This window comes from Grampus griseus (assembly GCF_964374135.1).
Source record: "Grampus griseus genome assembly, chromosome: 8".
NCBI classification, from domain to species: domain Eukaryota; kingdom Metazoa; phylum Chordata; class Mammalia; order Artiodactyla; family Delphinidae; genus Grampus; species Grampus griseus.
This window is the reverse complement of record NC_139002.1, coordinates 75,142,314-75,165,162: the sequence shown is the minus strand read 5'-3', so window position 1 is coordinate 75,165,162 and position 22,849 is coordinate 75,142,314. Positions and strand designations below refer to the sequence as shown.

The 22,849-nt window shown below is 40.7% G+C and overlaps 1 protein-coding gene across 3 annotated transcripts in view; it reads right to left on the bottom strand.

Moving 5' to 3' along the window:
* Nucleotides 1-22,849, bottom strand: part of NELL1 (neural EGFL like 1) — an 853,170-nt gene that overhangs the window by 730,687 nt on the left and 99,634 nt on the right. For 2 of the 3 annotated variants that reach the window (XM_082659859.1, XM_082659860.1), the window contains exon 4: nt 2,963-3,133. The exons of the other annotated variant lie outside the window; for it this stretch is intronic. In XM_082659859.1, coding sequence (XP_082515985.1) covers nt 2,963-3,133 — 171 coding nt within the window. The remainder of the gene's footprint in view (nt 1-2,962; nt 3,134-22,849) is intronic. 3 annotated transcript variants of the gene reach the window in all.

Sequence of the window (22,849 nt, the reverse complement as noted above, 5' to 3'; positions counted from 1 at the left end):
ATTATCTATCACATCACCATTTATCATCTACCCAGCACAACTCTAGCAGGTGACAGGTTGAGAAAAATAAGACAGTGTAACTTTAAGGGTAAAGGAATCAAAAAGGAAGAATCTCACGGCAGTATGAAATACATAGCTTAAGGAATAAAAATCAGCCTTTCTGAATTCACTCTCTGTGAGGGTGGCCTAGATGAGTAGTAGAGCAGCATCTTGATAAATAGACCAGAGCTTCTGCCACCCTAAAATCAACCAGTGCTGGCTAGCAAGAAACTTCTGAAGAAGATATGTTTATTCCATGTAATAGACACTAGCCCACCTTAAACTTTCCTCCTCCCTACTGGGGATCTGCTTCAGGTACTTGGATTTCCAGGGTCCCTCACTTATTTGTTGCAGCCCCGCCTGTCCTCCAGCTTCTACCCACCCTATTTTTTTTCAGCGGAAAGCACGAATGCAGTCCCCCACTACCACAAACTATGCAGTCGAGTTTCCCACATTTGGGGAAACCACAGGTGCCCCCTCTATTTAAACCACGGGTTTTCAAACACGAGTCCATGCACCAAGGCTAACCTGCCTGCCTAGGAACTACCCGGAGAGCTTATGAAGAATATGGTTCCACCCTCAGAGAATCTGATCCACTAGGTCAGAGATAGCACCCGGTTACTCATATGCTTTTTATAGGTTCCCCAGTAATTCTTAAGTGTACTCAGGTTTGGGAACTCTGTTTCTAGACTTTTCCTACACCAAAATCAAAATTTACCTCCTCTATGGCCCAGTCGTTCCCAGCCTCTCTTTCCCTAACCTATCTAAAAAACCCATTTGTGTTGGGTCCATAAATCATTAACTGGCAACAACTTTATGCTTTCACTCCAAGATCTTACATAAAAACATGTTATGTCATGAACCAAAGTATAAAAAGTTTCAAGAGAAGGGAAATAATATTTAGAATCTCCTCAATCCATTCCATATAAATGGGGCTGACCCTGAAGTATACTGTGGGTTCCAGCTCTCCTGTTCTCTCCCTACTTTCCTGGTAGAGAGGCCAGGATATACAGTAAATGAAAGTTTGGAGACGAAGAGACAGCACAGATGTGCAGAATAAATAATAATAGAACAGTAACAACCACCACCACGTACTGGGTGCCAAAGGCCAAGCACCACCCAAAGCACCTTATGTGAATTATCTCTTCTAACATTAGCATCTGTGAGTATGTGCTAGTATTAGCACTCCCAAAACTGGGATGAAAAGATATTAATGTGCCCAAATTCCCACAGCTAACATGGCTGAGGATGGCAGGGGAGACTATTTCAGAGGGACCAGAGCATTTTGCAGGCAGGAAACCTTAGATTAGCAGAGACATATCCTCTCTCCTCTTTTGCCTCTTCTCTAGAGAGGAGAATATGGGGAAATAGAAGATAAAACTTTTGAAAAGAGGAAGCAAAAAAATTGCAAAGCAAGGAAACAGTGGTGTCTCCAGGACTTTTCATTTGGGAATTACTAAACGAGGCCTTTGAGGCTCCTTTCTGGCCTATGGCATAGGGGGATATGCAGGACCCTTCTTCTCTCCCATTGGGGCAGCATGAGTGGTGGGTAGGGGGGAGCAAGCGTGCTCCCTGACAGGCCACTTTAGTTCTAGAGAACTGAAAGAGCCAATAAGCTCTTGAAGGTGGAAGTGGAGTTAGTGACTGAGGGCTGGCTTTACCCAGACTGCCCAGCCCACGGTAAAAAGGAGTTTATGGTTTCTATGGAAACGTGGTCCATAGGCACACACATTACATCTAGTTGAAGCCACGATTCTTCAGAAAAATCCAGAAAGTGCCCAAAACAGATGACATCAAACTGTACCAAGACTCACTTTAAGATGGCGGGACTTCCCTTAAACCTGACACTAGTTTCTATTCTCTGCCTCTCCAGGTCCTCTTCTAAAAAGAGACTGCGGAGCTGGAATGGCAAGTACATTGAAGCATCATCTCATCAGAAATGCCTGACCTTGGATTATGCTTCCTTCTACTGGGTGCCGGAAGGGAGGCTGTCCCCAACATGCCTGTACCTTATCCTGGGCCCAAGAGAACAAGTTCTGTGGCCAAACAATCATTTGAACTTTGACAGTATCATTAACAAAAACCAACAATTCATAGCTACCTTGCAGCACCAAAAATTCTCTATAATAGGACTCAGATCACTATCCGTAAGGACTTTCAGTGGGTTCTAGAGAAATCAAAATATTCCCCTTGACCACCATCATCCAGCTGTCCAGCCACAAGTGATCCAATAGAGACCAACAGTGTCCTTTCTTCAGCTGGCAGTCAACCTCCCTGCCCAGGGATGGACACAGGAGCCAACATCTCCTTCTCAACCCAACCCACAACCTCCTGTGAAAGCCCCGACTTCAAAATAGTCCTCCCATCCTCTGACAAGCTGGGAGGCTCATTCCTCTGCAGAGGATAAATGGCATCAATTCCAAAAGATTCAAAGAACAGCCTCTTTAAGAAGTTGCCATTTGGAAAAGATATTTAAGCAAAGCTGTGCTTGATGAAGTCGAATAGGATTAGCCGCTCCACTAGCACCGCCTTCTCAGATTCAGTCGAAGGTAGACCAGCTCATTCGCTTCCAAGTGGAACGAACTCAACAACAATATATCACACTTAACTGTGATCACAGCTCCATGGAATTCCAGCTAGTACCTGGAGTACACCGAGGTGCACTTAATATTCCCCCATCTATAATCAACCTTTTGTACATTTCTTCCTAATTGCCTGATATGTTTCCATTTTAATGAACTGTTTTCTTAACATATTACAGATGGTCATTCCAGCACGCCTAATGGCCCATTTTGGTATGTTAAATGACGATTAGGGTCCTTTGGTTTGTTTCCCAGTAAGCCTTGGAGGGGGTTGGCTTTATCCCTTCCCCATTGCTCAATTTCAAGGGCACAATCACGAAAGATCAAAGGCAAAGTCATACCTGTTGCAGTCGACGTGGAGCAGGAGATGGGAGGCACTAACTGATAGTGCGACCTTGTGCCACTGTCCGTCAGCCATCCGGTACGGAAGTGCCTCTGTCCTGGGCTTGCCGTTATGTATGTAGTGGTATCGAATCTCATCCCTCAGACCACTGCTCTCCAGTTCGAAATAGCTGTATGTAAAGAACAAAAATGTGTTTTATTTTACACAGCCATCATCAAGCCTCATGACTTACTACCAGGGTTCCCAGAATCTAAAATTAGCTCAGCTTGACCCAAAGAACCACAACCCACAATCAATTGTACGGTATGGAACCCAATACACCTTTTGTCTGGGAGCCCTCACGGTGACATCTTGAAGCCCTGAAATGGAGACTGAATGATCCGCTGTGAGTGACAGGCCACAAGCTAATTAGCAAAGCTTGGTGCAGTGTCGCTTAAGCATAGTTCAGAATGGAAATAAACTGTCAGAGGAGAGATGAGTAAGGCTTTTTTCTTTTTTTTACTTCCCTCTGGACAAGAAGCTATAAGTGAAGAACAACTCTTAGATAATCAATAGGGGAGCAAAGTTTGAAGCTACTCACATATGTGTCAGTATTTCAAAATTTCATGGAATGAAACATACAATTAAGTGTTTCTTTCCCCAGATTGTTACCTTCTTTTTTCAGACCCATGAAAAACTTTGAGCACCACCACTGCAGTCTGCACTTTAGTCATAAAAGGCAGCCAACTTTGGGACACTCCCCAGTCACACACCAGGGCTGATACTTTCACGGTTGGCAGGCCTGCTTCGTCTCCTACGTGGCCCTTCTGAAATGTGTCACCATGGTCATCATCAACACAGGGCCCAATCTCACTGCCGAGCACTGCACTAGGCATTTAACATATACTATCTAATCTATCACTCACGAAAAACTGTAAGACTGATATTACCCCTTTTGAAATATTAAAAAGAAAACAACTGAGATTCCGGAATTAAGTAACGTACCCAAGCCAGGATTTAAACTCAGGTCTAGATGTGACAGTCTACGTACTTTATACCAGTTTGGTGCCCATCCCAGAGGCACAGGACAAAGTACTAAAGATGGCCTCAACTGGCCCTATCTCCCAGCAGCTTATTCATACAGACAACTCAAGAACTACTCGCCTAGACAGATAACCAGGTGCAGTCCCAAGATCTGCAAGGACCTACTGCTTCTCCTCTAACCCGCTGAGTTGGCCTGACCCCACTATCCCGGGCACATTTAATCCAGAACATAAAATGCATCTTCCATGAGGACTGAGATGAATATATCACAAAACTCAGCCTCTATTATGCATAACTTCCAAATCTCACGTCACAGATGAAAACAAATGCACATTTCTTGCTCATCTTTCACAGAGATCTTCCCAAGAGAGCACTGCAGGGGAAGCAAAATCAAGCCCAGCCTCTGACTATCTCATTTGCACTATACAAAGAATCAGGCCCAAGATGACAAATTGAAAATGTTACTTATACTATTGCAGCCGACTCCTGGGCCCAGGTACATACTTACTAGTAATAATATAATACATATTTTTTTAAGACTACTAAGGAGGAAATCCCTTAATATAGAAGACATTCATTTTAAGAGAATTTCCCAATTTTTTTCTAAGCAGCCAGAACACTGGAAGGATCGAACAATCAGAAGACTTAAAAGGTCAGGAAAACCTTAGAGATTATCTAGTCATTCATTAATTTATTCGTATCATGACTGAACACATAGTGAAAAGCCAAGATAGGATTTAAAATACAGATCCTGTTCTCAAGATGCTTTGAGAATAGTGAAAAAGGAAATAAAATGTGTGCCCCTCCCTCCAAAAAAGCTAGAAATTGGCCTAAGAGAAACAAATGGGAGGCAAAGCTGTCATTTTAAAAGTGACTGGCGGGCTTCCCTGGTGGCGCAGTGGTTGGGAGTCCGCCTGCCAATGCAGGGGACACGGGTTCGTACCGCGGTCTGGGAAGGTCCCACATGCCGCGGAGCGGCTGGGCCCGTGAGCCATGGCCGCTGAGCCTGCGCATCCAGAGCCTGTGCTCTGCAACGGGAGAGGCCACAACAGTGAGAGGCCCGCGTACAAAAAATAAAAATAAAAGTGACTGGCATGTGCTGGAAATGGGCCAAGTGCTTTCATAAACATCTCAATTAATTTCTTCAAGGTAAAGATTATCATCATTATTCTACAGATGAGTTCACAGATGATCAGAGATATTAAGTACCTTGCCAGAGACCACACAGCTCCTGTATGGAAAAGCAGTAGGACCTGACACCTGAGACCAAGATCAACACATCATAAGAACACTTTCAATCACTTTATTTTGACCAACAAGCTACTGCTGGGGGAAGAGACATGACCTTGAAAAGACCTCAATCAATGACAATCAAAAATACTCCAGATAACTTGAATCATTAAAAAAAAAGAAAGAAAAAGAGAGGCATATATATTTAACAAGATTTGATCATTATTCCTGGGGTTATGGCCTCAATGCTCAATGTATTATAAACAGATCTTTAAAGATCATTTTGCAATGAATTGGAGTAAGTGGGTACCCTTGGGATAATCACAAGTATACAGTTATGAGAAAACAAATGTGCCCCAATGTTAGGCAAATGGATACTTGTGTCTCGGGGTAAAGTATCTGACAGCATCATGCACATATACAAAAACTTCTGTATCTCAAACAACTTGGGTGAAAGTCAAGATGATGTGTTTAATTTAAAAAAAACCAAACAAACATGTCAGAGTTGAGAACTGCTTACAGGTGACAGTAATTCCCCAGTATTTCTGGCCTGCAGACAGGGCCAAATCCTGTGGCCTGAGAATGCTCTCAGGCAATTAAAAAAAGAAAAAAAAAAAGTTGGATAACTGCAGAAGTGGCCCTAGAGATGACAAAGAAACCAAATGGCTAAGTGATTTCTGGATAAAAGTGTTTCATGAGGGACTTCCCTGGTGGTGCAGTGGTTAAGAATCCGCCTGCCAGTGCAGGAGACACGGGTTCGAGCCCTGGTCCGGGAAGATCCCCCATGCCACAGAGCAACTAAGCCCGTGCGCCACAGCTACTGAGCCTGCGTTCTAGAGCCCATGAGCCACATTACTGAAGCCCGCGTGCCTAGAGCCCGTGCTCCACAACAAGAGAAGCCACCGCAATGAGAAGCCTGCGCACCGTAACAAAGAGTAGCCCCCGCTCCCTGAAACTAGAGAAAGCCCGTGCACAGCAACGAAGACCTAATGCAGCCAAAAATAAATAAGTAAATAATTTTTTTAAAAGTGTTTCATGAGTGCCGGGAAGGGAAAAAGGCAGGATTTCCAGGCAGTAACCCTCTGCTAATACAGATGTACGGCTTAGTCCTGAAAGCAACATGGAGGAGGTGGCCATTCGGCCTGACAGTGCTTGACTGTAGCCTAAAGGGTAGACTCATGATTTGTAGTAGAGTCTTGTTACTCAAGGATGGTCCACTGACCAGCAGCATCATCACCTGTGGAAATTCAGCTTATGGGGCCCCAATCAAGACCCACTTGAGTCAGAATCTGCATTTCAATAAGATCCACAGATGATTCATGTACACATTAAAACTTAAGCAGCACTGTGGTAGAGTACACCAGGTGTTGCTTTACTTCCTGGCCAACTAGTCATGGTAAGGAAGGAGATGTTATGAGCAAGTAAGAGCCATGTGGTGCTGGCAGGGAAAGGAAGGCCACTGGAAGAGATGGTAAGCCAGTGTCCAGTGAGCTCTCTGCCCCGAATGCTTTAGGGTCCTCCCAGGAGTTTGCAGGGAGGGGCAGCTGTATGGGTGATAACGTTACCAGCCAGATTTTGTGAGCAGCAATTCTCCCCTTAGCCTGGGACCTCAGCCAAGTGTGCTGTTCTACTGAACTGTCTCGGCTCCCAGAAAAACCTGTGCATCCTTCAAATATTTGAAAACAGCAATGACAGTCACTACAAAGTGTTCTCTTTCAGACCAAGCATCCCCAGCTCTCTCTTTTATACTCCTGTCCCCCACCCAGACTGAGTCCTTCCTGGTCAAGGATGCTGTCTTAACTACTCTTTGCAGATCCTTCCCCAACTCGGTCACCACGATCTACGTATGGTAAAATGGATCAGCTTCCGCCGTAAATACAGCATCCGGGAATAAAGACTCCTCCTCTGGGCTGTACACAATTCTGACTGCATCCTAACGCTTACACTGACTTCCAAACGTCTAATACTACAAGTCGTTTGATACAAGATGTTATGAGGGTGAATCATTCCCATCCTGTATTTACATAGCTCAAGTTTTTTCAACCTAAGGCCTTGCTTAAGTGCTAGGCAGACCCTATCCAGAATCAGCATGAATAATTCTCCAAAGCCCACTCTTGAGTATTAATCAGTTACTATGAACTGAAGTCAAATTTCACAAGACTGCCTGAATCCCATGCTATATTCATAAATAAAATGTAGGAACAATAATTCCAAATGACATAAATAGGTTAAGATCAACAAAGTTATTTTTATTAAAATATTTGGCATTTTCCTGAAAACATACCACGGAATCCATTTCTTGAGAATATTAGATAGACCGACAAGATAACTATACACACTCAAAAGTTTGAAGTGGCTATTACTGGATGAATGTGTTTCTTCCATATACTAGGATGAAAACAGCAAAAGTTAATTTTAAAATGGTATCAAGAAATTCCCTGGCAGTCCAGTGGTTAAGACTCAGTGCTTTCACTGCTGTGGGTCCAGGTTCGATGCCTGGTCGGGGAACTAAGATCCCACAAGCCTAGTGGCACGACTAAATAAATAAATAAATAAATAAAATAAAATGGTATCCAGTGCTAATTCGTTAGTAAAGACAGAAAGTTTCTAAGCAAAAGTCTCTTTTCCAGCGATTCCACAAGGATATATATTGACTATTGGAGAAATAACTAACATCCCCAAAGAGCTCCAGAGTCACTGTAGCACTGGCTTACTTTCCAACAGCTCTCCTGTGCCCCTGAACAACCACCTCCTGGAAGTCTGGGTGGGGAGGTCACGGCAAAATGGATTTGGGAAACAAGGCCACTTCTACCCAATGTGTGTCCCTGGCAGGGTTACTGGGACAGGGAGAAAGCCAGGCAGGCCACTACCTACTTTCTGTAAAGGGAAACAAATCACAGGTATAGGAAGCACCTGTGTGGACCATTCCCCCAAATCCGGAAAAATATCAAAGATGATTAAAAGAAAAATTTCCTAGCATATGGTCTAGAATTTTGTAGGACCTCAGGAAAGGTTAATTCTACCTTTAACAATATAGCTAATACTTATTTAATAATAGCCAAGCAAGACTCTTGGGCATATATCCAGAAAAGACGAAAACTCTAACTCGAAAAGATACATGCACCCCAATGTTCATAGCAGCACTATTTACAATAGCCAAGACGTGGAAGCAACGTAAATGTCCATCGACAGAGGAATGGATAAAGAAGACGTGGTGTGTATATATATATACACACACACCCCCAATACATACATATATACAATGGGATATTAGCCCTAAAAAAGAATGAGATAATGCCATTTGCAGCAACAAGGATGGACCTAAAGATTTTCATACTAAGTGAAGTCAGTCAGACTAAGACAAATATCACATGATATCACTTACATATGGAATCTAAAAAAAAATAATACAAATAAATTTATTTACAAAACAGAAATAGACTCACAGACATAAAAGTCAATCTTATGGTTATCAAAGGGGAAAGGGAGGAGAAGGATAAATTAGGATTTGGGGATTAGCAGATACAAGCTACTATACATAACATAGATAAACAAGGACCTACTGTATAGTACAGGGAACTACATTCACTCTCTTGTAATAACCTATAATGGAAAAGAATCTGAAAAATAGATGTATCTATGTATAACTGAATCACTGCTGTACATCTGAAACTAACACAACATGATAAATCAACTATACTTCTGTTAAAAAATAATAATAGTCAATACTTATGGTGCTTATTACCAGAAAATGATTATAGGTCTTTATATTTCATATCAAAATAATCTCTACCGCATCCTATGAGGTATTTATCTATGTTATTTGCTTTAACAGACACTTCCACAGCACTAGGTACCAGGCACTATTCTACAAATATTTACTTATTTAATCTTCACTGCAACCTCAAATATTACCAACTATTACCATCCCCATTTCATAGAAGATGGAACCAAGACACAGATTAAATAACTTTCCCAAGGCTACACAGCTAGGTAAGAGCAAAACCAGGATTCCAACGGGGAACAGTCTGGCTCCACGGTTCCTGCTTTATGCAGCCTCCCAAGTCCACGCTTTTAACCACTACCTCACTTTACAGAAAAGAAATTTAAGATCTGAAGCTCGTACAGGTGACAGAACTATGACGTAAACTTCGGTCTGACAGACACCAAGTGGATGCTCCCAATGGCAACATTACTTTCTACTGTGTAATGAGGCTTCAAGTATATTACCTCTAATTCTGCCAACAATCTTCAATGCCAGTAATTATATTCCCATGAGAAGTATGGAAACTGAGGCTCAGATGAGAAAATGCCTTGCCCCAAGTCACATCAACTCCTAAGATTTAAATCCAGGTCTGCTGAATTCCAGAGCCCATGTTGTTTCCACCACACTGTGCTCCCCTCCAGATACAGTGACATGACCCTATCAGGGTCAGAGGGCAAGTGAATTCAGGTAGCCCCCATCCCTGGTCCCCATGATGCCACGGCATCCCCCATTTCTCACACCATGAGGAAATCATACATGCACCCCAATGTTCGTAGCAGCACTATTTACAGTAGCCAAGACATGGAAGCAACCTAAATGTCCATCGACAGATGGACTCAAGTGCAAGCCCCCATTCCTCACAGTATGAGGAAATCATCATCTATGGAGAGAAATGCTATAGCTATTCCTAGAGAAGCTCTTTTCCCTCTCCTGGCCCTTTGCCCACCGCTAGGATAATGAAGAGAAGAAGCCAAAAATACCAGGAAGGTATATTATGTCCTACCTCAGGCCAGGGGCTCAAGGACTATGTGTACGGAAAAGAGGCAATGGCACAATTTTTAAGTGAATAATAATACAAAGAGCACTGGCCCAAGGATACCAAGATGTGATTTCAACCTTCAGTCTGCTATAGACAAGCCATGTAATCTTTGGTAAATATGTCTCTGCCTCTCTGTGCCCCGGTTTCTCATGTCTGTTAAAGAAAGTGGTTAGATCTGATCCACAGAGCCCTAGGATTCTTTGGAAAAGCCTTAGGGGCTAGCACAGAGGAAAAGGATGGGGACACAACCTCTTTTTAACCAGAGCAGCTTCACTCTTACCTGTTATATAAATTGGAGTTTCCCATAAGTTTGTTTGGATGAAAGCAATCTCCTTCCAAACACCATGAGGAAATCATGGTGTCAACAGTCTTAAACCACTGAACTAAATAATCTTTAATAACCTCAGGTCTAAATTCCTACAATTCCAATACTACTTTGCAAACTGATATACTTTAAAAGAAACTGAATAATTGGTTGCTTGGTTAGTTTCATTCTACCCTTGACTTTTCTGGCAATGCTTAGGTTCAGGTTCCTTAGCAGCCTGGGGGATAGAGGACAGGAGATGGCAAACATGGCAAATGTAGCAGATGTAGCTAATATTCACACCTTGCCTTTCTCCCTGGACACACACCGGACTGTATTTCTCAGTGCCCTTGAGTCTAGGGGGGACCATATGACTAGCTAGCTGTCACCAACAAAACATGAACAGAGGTGATATGAATGACCAACACTAGGCAGTTAAGAGAAGGGTGTCTTATCTATGCCAGTTGCGGAGGGCCTAAAAGAGGATTCAGAGCCCTTAGTGGGTGGTGGTGTCATTAGATGGAGTAAGTCTGGGTCCTCAAATGACTGCAGGAACACCATTCCTCCCATAAAGACTAAACAAAAATAAAGCTGTATTGTTACTAATCCACAGAGATTGAGAGGCTATTAGATTACCTTGACTTATTAATGAGAAATACAGCAACATGAAACTGAGGAAAGGTAAAAAAAACTGAGAAGTAACCATGGACATGAAGCTATTGCTAGGCTATAAATAGAAAGGAAGGACAGGAGGCATGAATACAGTCATCTCCAGTCCTATATAAGATAGATAACCTGCATTGTATGGCCTAATATTCTGTTGGGCAAATGATATCTTCCCAAAAATAGTCACAATGGTATCGCCCATCTCATGTGGTCTTCTACAATGCAACCGTGACTTGTTTCCAATTGAAAGGAGGGATCTATGCCCCCTCCCCTGGAACCTAGGTAGGCTTCTCAGTGCTTTAAGGGCAAAAGTGATGCCTGATGACTTCCAAGACGGGATCATAAAACACGGTGCAGTTTCTATCTCATTTGCTAGAACACTTGAGCTTGAAGATCTGAGTCACTGTGTAAGAACCCTGACACCCCTGATGCCATCATGCTGTAAGACAGGCCAGCCCAGACTGGGCAGACTACATCTAGGTACTCTGGTCAACACCTCCAACTACCAGGATAGACCCCAGCCAGCCACCAGTAAAAATACGAGACATATGAGTGAAAACCCATCCAGATGGTTTCCCCAGCTGTCCACTCTTCCCAACTGAAGCCACAAATATTGTGGAATAGAGACAAGCCATCCCTCTCTGGATACTGTCCAAAGTCCTGACCCACAGAATCTGTGAACACAGTAAGTTTGGGGATGACCTGTTACTGAAACTGGAACACTCTAACTTCAGGTATACAGGTCTTACAACTTTAAAAATTGAAACTATCTTTTAGGTATGTGCCTACTAAATGCCTGGGGCCACTGGCCACATGATCAAACCTCAAAGTGCCAATTTTCTGCTTACAGCCCCACAGACTTATAACTATGCATTTTCTTCCAACATAAAAAATGGAATTCTGCCCAGAAAATGCAATGGAAACAGTATCAATAAATCATATCTTTTAAAATGCATCATTTTCAGTAGCTATTTAAAGAAATAAATACTGAAGGAATACATTGGTATCTTTCTCACTAAGCCTTTTTTTTCTTGTATCAGGTCCCAACATTTTGGCCTCAAACATCATGTTCAGTGAAATGAAGTGGTCACCTCGGTGGTCCTTTTATAAATCAGGTATCTTCTGTGGGTTCTAGCCCCAAGTTCTCTTCCAGTCTATAAAGTTACCAAGTTAAAGGATACTAATTTATCTGGACAAACTTCCATTAATACCAACTTCTGTCTCCTTTATTCACAGCAATGTGTGTAGTAGAAAGAGGACAGACACCAGAAAAAACATGCCTAGTATATACGAGGGGCTTCAGAATCTAGCCGGCTTGTGTTCAATCCCTGACGCAGCCATTTAATCCCTGTGTAAATGTGGACAAGATACATCCTTTCTCTAAGCCTCCTTTTCTTCAACAAGTAGAAAATAATATGCCTCACAGGTTTCTTTTAAGGAAAAAAAATGACATAACATTTGGAAGTCACCTTACAAAGTGCCTAGTGTCCACTTATTTCTTTCTGCAAACATGGAAACAAACAGCCTCATAGAAGGATGATGCTGATGAAAGAGTCCACATCCTGCTTTTTCTCAGAAAGAATGTTTCTCTGCCCTCCCTCTTCCCTTGTTTAGATTTGACATGATTTTATTTGCAGTTGTAAACTTACATATTACTTCTGTACTCGATCCTCTTAGCAAACATCTAGCAAGAAATTAATGGTGACAGCAACTACAAACTGCCTCCATTATTGAAAATAAAACATTTATGTGAAATGAAATGTAAAAATCAGGTTCTTTACCCCTATTCACAACAGTTCCGTGACAGTCTTAAAAATCATGGGAGTAGGCATGCTATTCTTAATGAAGGAAAGGCTGGCTTCTAACTTTCCCAGATACGGAGAACCAAGAGAAAAGACACGGAACCTTGGAAAGCTAAGATAAAAATTTTAATTTAAAAAGATTAAAAAGTTCACAGCTACCGATGAGCTAACAAAGGAGAGAACGGCTGTCAGCATTTGACTAAAGGCCTCCAAATACAGTCAAATATAAATATTTATTAAGCAACCCAGCGCAAGGTATGGAGCGCAGAACCACACAGCTGTATCTTATCTTAAACCTAAGGTATAGCTCCAGATCTCCAGGAATTCAAAATTAAGATGTTTCTAAATAGTAACAGTAGTAGCTGTAGTAATGGTCAACACAAATATAGTACTTTCTAAACTTCTAAAAACTTCCTAAAGACTTTAAAGAGAACGAATCTTACTGTTCTCAAACAAGAAATATAAAGTCTTCAGTTTTCTTAACTCTACTGAATTTTTTTATTTTTATAGTTCAAAAATAAGTATCTTAAGGGCTTCCCTGGTGGCGCAGTGGTTGAGAGTCCACCTGCCGATGCAGGGGACACGGGTTCGTGCCCTGGTTCAGGAGGATCCCACATGCCGCGGAGCGGCTGGGCCCGTGAGCCATGGCCACTGAGCCTGCACGTCCGGAGCCTGTGCTCCGCAACGGGAGAGGCCACAACAGTGACAGGCCCGCATACCGCAAAAAAAAAAAAGTATCTTTGAGAAGATAAACAAAATTGATAAACCATTAGGCAGACTCATCAAGAAAAAAAGGGAGAAGACTCAAATCAATAGAAATAGAAATGAAATAGAAGTAACAACTGACACTGCAGAAATACAAAGGATCATGAGAGATTACTACAAGCAACTATACACCAATAAAATGGACAACCTGGAAGAAACGGACAAATTCTTAGAAATGCACAATCTTCCGAGACTGAATCAGGAAGAAACAGAAAATATAAACAGACCACTCACAAGCACTGAAATTGAAACTGTGATGAAAAATCTTCCAAAAAACAAAAGCCCAGGACCAGATGGCTTCACAGGCGAATTCTATCAAACATTTAGAGAAGAGCTAACACCTATCCTTCTCAAACTCTTCCAAAATATAGCAGAGGGAGGAACACTCCCAAACTCATTCTATGAGGCCACCATCACCCTGAGACCAAAACCAGACAAAGATGTCACAAAGAAAGAAAACTACAGGCCAATATCACTGTTGAACACAGATGAAAAATCCTCAACAAACTACTAGCAAATGGAATCCAACAGCACATGAAAAGGATCATATACCATGATCAAGTGGGGTTTATCCCAGGAATGCAAGGATTCTTCAATATACGCAAATCAATCAATGTGATACACCATATTAACAAATCAAAGGAGAAAAACAATATGATCATCTCAACAGATGCAGAAAAAGCTTTTGACAAAATTCAACATCCATTTATGATAAAAACCATCCAGAAAGTAGCCATAGAGGGAACTTACCTCAACATAACAAAGGTCATATATGACAAACCCACAGCCAACATCGTCCTCAATGGTGAAAAACTGAAACCATTTTCACTAAGATCAGGGACAAGACAAGGTTGCCCATTCTCACCGCTCTTATTCAACATAATTTTGGAAGTTTTAGCCACAGCAATCAGAGAAGAAAAAGAAATAAAAGGAATACAAATCAGAAAAGAAGAAGTAAAACTGTCACTGTTTGCAGATGACATGATACTATACACAGAGGATCCTAAAGATGCTACCAGAAAACTACTAGAACTAATCAATGAATTTGGTCAAGTAGCAGGATGCAAAATTAATGCACAGAAATCTCTTGCATTTCTATACACTAATGATGAAAAATCTGGAAAAGAAATTAAGGAAACACTCCCATTACAAAAAAATAAAATAAAATACCTAGGAATAAACCTACCAAAGGAGACAAAAGACCTCTATGCAGAAAACTGTAAGACACTGAGGAAAGAATTTAAAGACAATACAAACAGATGGAGAGATATACCATGTTCTTGGATTGAAAGAATCAACATTGTGAAAATGACTATACTACCCAAAGCAATCTACAGGTTCCATGCAATCTCTATCAAACTACCAATGGCATTTTTCACAGAACTAGAACAAAACACTTCACAATTTGTATGGAAACACAAAAGACCCTGAATAGCCAAAGCAATCTTGAGAAATAAAAACGGAGCTGGAGGAATCAGGCTCCCAGATTTCAGACTATGCTACAAAGCTACAGTCATCAAGACAGTATGGTACTGGCACAAAAACAGAAATATAGATCAATGGAACAGGATAGGAAACCCAGACATAAACCCACGCACATATGGTCACCTTATCTTTGATAAAGGAGGCAAGAATATACAATGGAGAAAAGACAGCCTCTTCAATAAGTGGTGCTGGAAAAACTGGACAGCTACATGTAAAAGAATGAAATTAGAACACTCCCTAACACCATACACAAAAATAAACTCAAAATGGATTAAAGACCTAAATGTAAGGCCAGACAGTATCAAACTCTTAGAGGAAAACATAGGCAGAACACTTTATGACATAAATCACAGCAAGATCCTTTTTGACCCACCTCCTAGAGAAATGGAAATAAAAACAAAAATAAACAAATGGGACCTAATGAAACTTCAAAGCTTTTGCACAGCAAAGGAAACCATAAACAAGACGAAAAGACAACCCTCAGAATGGGAGAAAATATTTGCAAACAAAGCAAATGACAAAGGATTAATCTCTAAAATATACAAGCAGCTCATGCAGCTCAATATCAAAAAAACAAACAACCCAATCCAAAAATGGGCAGAAGACCTAAATAGACATTTCTCCAAAGAAGATATACAGATTGCCAACAAACACATGAAAGGATGCTCAACATCACTAATCATTAAAGAAATGCAAATCAAAACTACAATGAGGTATCACCTAACACCAGGCAGAATGGCCATCATCAAAAAATCTACAAACAATAAATGCTGGAGAGGGTGTGGAGAAAAGGGAACCTTCTTGCACTGTTGGTGGGAATGTAAATTGATACAGCCACTATGGAGAACAGTAAGGAGGTTCCTTAAAAAACTAAAAATAGAACTCCCATATGACCCAGCAATCCCATTACTGGGCATATACCCTGAGAAAACCATAATTCAAAAAGAGTCATGTACCACAGTGTTCACTGCAGCTGTATTTACAATAGCCAGGACATGGAAGCAACCTAAGTGTCCATCAACAGATGAATGGATAGAGAAGATGTGGCACATATATACAATGGAATATTACTCAGCCATAAAAAGAAAAGAAATTGAGTTATGTGTAGTGAGGTGGATGGACCTAGAGTCTGTCATACAGAGTGAAGTCAGTCAGAAAGAGAAAAACAAATACCGTATGCTAACACATATATATGGAATCTAAAAAAATAAAATAAAAAGGTTCTGAAGAACCTAGGGGCAGGACAGGAATAAAGACACAAACGTAGAGAATGGACTTGAGGACACGGGGAGGGGGAAGGGTAAACAGGGATGAAGTAAGAGAGTGGCATGGACATATATACACTACCAAATGTAAAACAGATACTAGTGGGAAGCAGCCGCATAGCACGGGGAGATCAGCTAGGTGCTTTGTGTCCACCTAGAGAGATCGGATAGGGAGGGTGGGAGGGAGATGCAAGAGGGAGGAGATATGGGGATATATGTATAGCTGATTCACTTTGTTATACAGCAGAAACTAACACCATTGTAAAGCAATTATACTCCAATAAAGATGTTAAATAAATATCTTTTCAGGTACTCAATATTTCCCTTCCATCCTATGCTCCATCTTCCCAGCCCCAATAACCCCTCACAGGCAACCACTGTTAACAGTTTCCTGTGTATCCTTAAAAAGTTTTTAAATAAACGTTTTAACAATAGTCAGATTTTCAGAAAAACTGCAAAGATACCACAGAGGCCATATATAACCCATAGCCAGTTTCCCCTATTATTAACAACTTACATTCATATAGTAGGTACATTTATCACAATTAATGAACCATACTGATACATTATTATGAACTAAAGTCTATGTCTTAGTCAGACTGCCTTAGTTTTTACCTAATATCGTTTTTTTGGTTTTTGAGTTTTGTTTTTTTTTTTTTTGCGGTACGTGGGCCTCTCACTGCTGTGGCCTCTCCCGTTGCCGAGCACAGGCTCCGGACGCGCAGGCTCAGCGGCCATGGCTCACGGGCCCAGCCGCTCCGCGGCATGTGGGATCTTCCCGGACCGGGGCACAAACCCGCGCCCCCCGCATCGGCAGGTGGACTCTCAACCACTGCGCCACCAGGGAAGCCCCTAATACCCTTTTTTTTATTCCATGATCCCATCCAGGATACGGCATTACTCAGTTATCATGTCTCATTAGATTCCTTTTAGCTGTGACAGTTTAGACTTGCCTTTTGACCTTGAGAATTTTACGGAGTACTGATATTTCATAAAATTTCCCCCAACTGGGATTTGTCTAATGTTTTCCTCATGCTTAGACTTAGGTTTGGATTTTTGGAAGGAAGGCCACAGAGGTAAATTCTCATACCATATCAGGGAATCATACCATCGATCTGACTTATTACTGTTGATATTAATCTTGCTGTTCCCCTACCTGGCTGAGTAGTGTGTTTAGTGTGTTAGGTTTCTCCACTGTAAAGTTACTCTTCCCCCTCCTCCCTATCCATACAGTGTTCTTTGGAAGGAAGTCCCTCTGTGCAGTCCACACTTTAAGGAGTGGAGAGTTAAGCTCCATTTCTTTGAGGGAGGAGCATCTACATACATTATTTGGAATTCTACTGCAAGGAAGGTCTGTTCTCTCCGTCTATTTATTCAATCATTTCTTTATAACAGTAAATAAATAACTCATGGGTTATCACTTTATACTTTGGGTTATTATCCAGTATTAGTTTTCTTCGTCCTTAAATTTTTCCAGCTTTAGCCACTGGAAGTTCTTTCATTTGGCTCCTATGCCCCTTAAACATATTCCCATCATTTGTGGTTTCTTGGTTTTGTTTCATTTTGAGCACTTCCTTGTTTTCTGGTACTACAAGATGCTTAAGCCTTATCTTATGTATTTTCTGGCCCAGTCCTAAAATCAGCCATTTCTGCAAGGAGACCTGGTTGTTTTTATTGGAGAATGGTTTTGAAACCAAGATCTGAGCTCTTGGTGTGCTCATTACTACTGGGGTACTGTTGCTTTTAGGTCCTCTGTGCTAATAGAAGAAATACATATATATATATATATATATATATATATATATATACACACACACTGGTTATTATACCACATATCCATAAATATTTCTATATTATCTATCTGCATGTAAATTAAGCTAAGCACGAGTTTATATTGATGTCAAACTTTAATGCACTACCATATGGATCATTCCGGTCTCTTCCCCAGAGTTATCTGTATGTAACCTCCCACAATCCACCAGCCATTTACTTAATTATTCACGTCTAGCATACATGCATAGTGATTGCAGAATTGTTAACCCACACCCTCATGTCAACAACTTTCAACTAGAGTGAAATATCCATATACAGTTCCCTTGGCCTTTAGTCTTACAGGCTCCTCTTGTTTCCCAAGTTACTAAGGTCAGCAACTTTTTCTCCAACTCCCTTTTCACTGAGGTTGTTTCACACATTTGTAATACAGTTAGATTGCTAAGTCACATTCTGCATTCTATCTTAGGATCCCCTGATCCCCTGAATAGTATTTTTAAATATGCATACGTTAAGGTTCACCTTGGTGCCGTAAATTTCTATGAGTTTTGACAAATGCACAGTGTCGTGTATCTACCATTAGAGTATCATACACAATAGCTCCACTGCCTGTAAAAGTCCTCTGTACTTTACCTATTCAACTCTCCTCAAATCCCTGGAAATCACTGATCTGTTTATCACCTCCTTTTTTTGCCTTTTCCAGAATATCATATAAATGAAATCATACAGTATGCAGCCTTTTCAGACTGGATTCCTTTACCAGGAATATTAAATATGCATTTAAGATTAATTCATATTTTTGCATGACTTGATAGTTCATTCCTATTTTAGCACTGAAGAGTATCCCATTATATAGATGTACCATAGTTTACTTACCCATTCACCTACTGAAGGGTATTTTGGTGCTTCTTTTAGGTGATTATGAATAAAGCAGCTTAATAATATTTGTGCGCAGGTTTTTGTGTGAAAATAAGTTTCCAAGTCAACTGGGTAAATATCTAGGAATGTGATTGCTGGCTTGTATAGTTAAGACTGTGTTTAGCTTTGTAAGGTATTATCAAACTGTTTTCCTAAGTGGCTGTACTATATTACATTTCCCCCCCCAGCAATGAATGAGAGTTCCTATTGCTATACATGCTCATCAGCAATTGGTGTTGTCAGGTTTTTTGGATTTTAGCCATTCTAATCAGCATGTAATGGTATCTCGTATTTAATTTGGATTTCCCTAATGACAATGATATTGAGCATCTTTTCAAATGCTTATTTGTCATTTACACGTCTTCTTTGGTGAGGTGTCTGTTCAGGTATTTGGCCCATTTTTTACCTGGGTTGTTTTTGTTGGGTTTTAAGAGTTCTTTACATATTTTGGACACAACTTTTTTTAACAGATGTTTTGCAAATATTTCTCCCAATCTTACTTTTTTCATTCTCTTAATAGTATCTTCTGCAAAGCACAAGGTTTTGGCTTTAGTAAAATTCAATTTACCCATTTTCTTTCATGACTCATACACTTGATGTTGCATATAAAAACTCATCACCAAACCCAAGGTCATGTATATTTTCCCTTTTGTTTTCTTCTAGAAGTTTGATAGTTTTGCATTTTACATTAAGGTTTATGATACATTTTGAGTTAATTTTTGTGAAAGTGGTTAAGGTCTTTATCAAAGTTTTGTTTTGTTTTGGGTTTTTTTTTTTGCATAAGGACGTCCAATTGTTGCAGCCTCATTTGATAAAGACTATCCTTTCCTCCAGACGTTTTTATGCTATAAAACCAAATATGAATATATTCTTTTTTTCCCATTTTTCTAACATTAGTGGTAGTATACCATCCTTACAGTTCTACACTTTCACTTAATGTAACAAGAGATCTTTTCATACACAGAGCTTCTTTATCCTTGCAGTTTTCAATTGTTATTTGAAACATACTCCCACTCAAAATTAAAATCAATGACTTCTATATAGCACAAATCCAGACTACAACTAGTTAATGGTCCATTTCCTCAAGGCTAGGCAAGGTTTACATGGCATGAAAGCAGAACTGAAAATCATATGCAAGGGATGGCCCTCAGTGTTAAGTAAGCAGGAAGCACTGAGTAGTATGAAGACCTTTGATATACACGCCTCCCTGCAAGGAATCTACATGCCACTTGAAGTAAAAAAAAAAAAAAAAAAAAAAAAAAAAGTACAGAAAAACAAACAATACAAGCCTGACATTTAAAGAAAGGGGAAAAAGTCCAGTCTTGAATGGTGATCCAGGAAAGTTTCAAGAAGGCGGTAGATGAGAACTATTAGACTGGAGGGAGAGGGGCAAGAAGATGCTTCAGGAGGGAAAACATCCTCCTGAAGGATAGAGTCCATCCAGCCTCCCAAAAGAACTTGTGCCCTTCGAAATGAATCAATTTTAACTGCACTGACAGAATTCCTATTATATTCCCCATCTCCATCAAGCCTGCTTAAGGGCTGGAGAAGCTTCCTGGATACCATCATCCTGAAGCTGACTTTATCTTCATCCTTGATCAGCTCAGACCACCCAGGCATCTGGGAGGTAGAACCACTGTAAAATCAGCATCTCTTAAAAAGTGCTCTATAGAGGGCTTCCCTGGTGGCACAGTGGTTGAGAGTCCGCCTGCCGATGCAGGGGACACGGGTTCGTGCCCCGGTCCGGGAAGATCCCACGTGCCACGGAGCGGCTGGGCCCGTGAGCCATGGCTGCTGAGCCTGCACGTCCGGAGCCTGTGCTCCGCAACGGGAGAGGCCACAACAGTGAGAGGCCCGCGTACCACAAAAAAAAAAAAAAAAGTGCTCCATAGAATCTAAGGTGCGCATAAATCATCTTGTTGGAATGCAGGCTCTGATTCAGTAGGTCTGGGCCGAGGGTTAGGATACTGCATTTCAAATAGGCCCCCAGTGATGCTCCTGCTGCTGGTCTGCCCGCCACACTATCTGTAGCAAGGTCATCACAAGATGAGTGTGGCTTTTAAGATGCACACGTTGGACTAGAAGTAAAAACTCCTGAATATTAGGAGATTTGGATTTTTGTATCCTCATCTCTGGTCTTGGACACAGGATGCAAGAGAAGGCGATCAGAGACTAACTCATACGTCCTTGGAGTTGGAAACCGTGACCAAAACTTTCTCTGAAATCACAGAGTGTTTACTGGGCAACTGCTTTTCAATACTAAGAAAGCTTCAAAAGTCAAATCTCCTAAAAAGAAGACGGAATAATTGCTTTAAAAATCAGGAATTTCACAATCACGTAAAATATATCCCTGACTACCTTGAACGGAATGCCTTTGTGCACGGAATGCTTTTGTGCACGGAATGCACGGAAATGCATTTGTAAATATGCCTCCCTTTCCATCACACCAAGAGGCCAAGAAAAACTCTCTTTTCATGCTAAGAACGTCCTTTAACGGAAGACCTTACAATGAAATATAAAAAGAAATTCTGCTGGCTTACTTAGACCACAAAGAAGTTAGACGAGCAAGTCGGATGAAGAAAGAAGCTGGAGAGAGCCATGGCGTCGAGACAAGACAAGGTATTACCGAGAGATGGCTCCTGATCCTATGCCTCTGCCTCCTTCCACAAACAGGCCCACCAGCAACCTCCTCAGCCCAGTGACTCAGAAGCAGTTTCTCACCTGTGGCAGGGCAAAGACCTTTAAATTACTGCTTCCTTTAATTACAAAAGGAAACATAGAAACTTTACAGCAAAGAAAACTCTCATTCTGCACTTGAACCAAGTGATCAAGGTTAACACGACCAGTAACAAGACATGTCAACATCAGGAACCCCTTGACAGGATGGCATGCCTGGAGAAAGCATCACATCATTTCTATAGTAGTCCTGTCCCCCTCAAAAGGGTTACCTTCATAAAAAAGAATGAAATAATGCTATTTGCATCAACATGGATGGACCTAGAAATTATCATACTAAGTGAAGTAAGTCAGAGAAAGACAAACGTCATATATCGCTTATATGTGGAATCTAAAAAAAAAAAAAAAAAGATACAAATGAACTTATTTACAAAATGGAAACAGACTCACAGACATAGAAAACAAACCTATGGTTACCAAAGGGGATAGCAGTGGGGAGGGTGGAGAATAAATTAGGAGTCTGGGATTAACATATACACACTACTATATATAACATAGGTAACCAACAAGGACCTACTGTATAGCACAGGGAATTATATTCAATATCTTGTAATAACCTATAATGGAAAAGAATCCAAAAAAGAATATATATATATATAACTGAATCACTTTGCTGTACACCTGAACTAACAACACTGTAAATTAACTATACTTCAATTTTTTAAAAAGGTTAAAAATAAAAAGGCTTAACCATGAGAAAACGTCAGAAACTCAAACTGAAGGGTATTCTACAAAATAACTGGTCAATATTCTTCAAAAATGTCGAAGTCTGAAAGGCAAGGAAAGTCTGGGAAACTGCCACATTTTGGAGATTAAGTAGAAATAGTAACTAAATACAAAGGTGGGATCCTAGATAGGATCCTGGAACAGGGAGGGGCAATGGATATTAGTGGAAAAACTGATAAAACTCAAATAAGGCATACAATTTGGTTAACAATCCTACAGCTATGTCAATTTCCTGCTTTTGATCATTTTTCCACGGTTACATAAGAGGAAGGTAAGTGAGGGATATACAAGACCTCTGTACCATTTTGCAACTTCCCTCTAAGTCTAAAATTAGTTTGAAAGAGAATGCTAAGTTACTGTTTACTGTAAGTACTGTAAATAAATTACTCC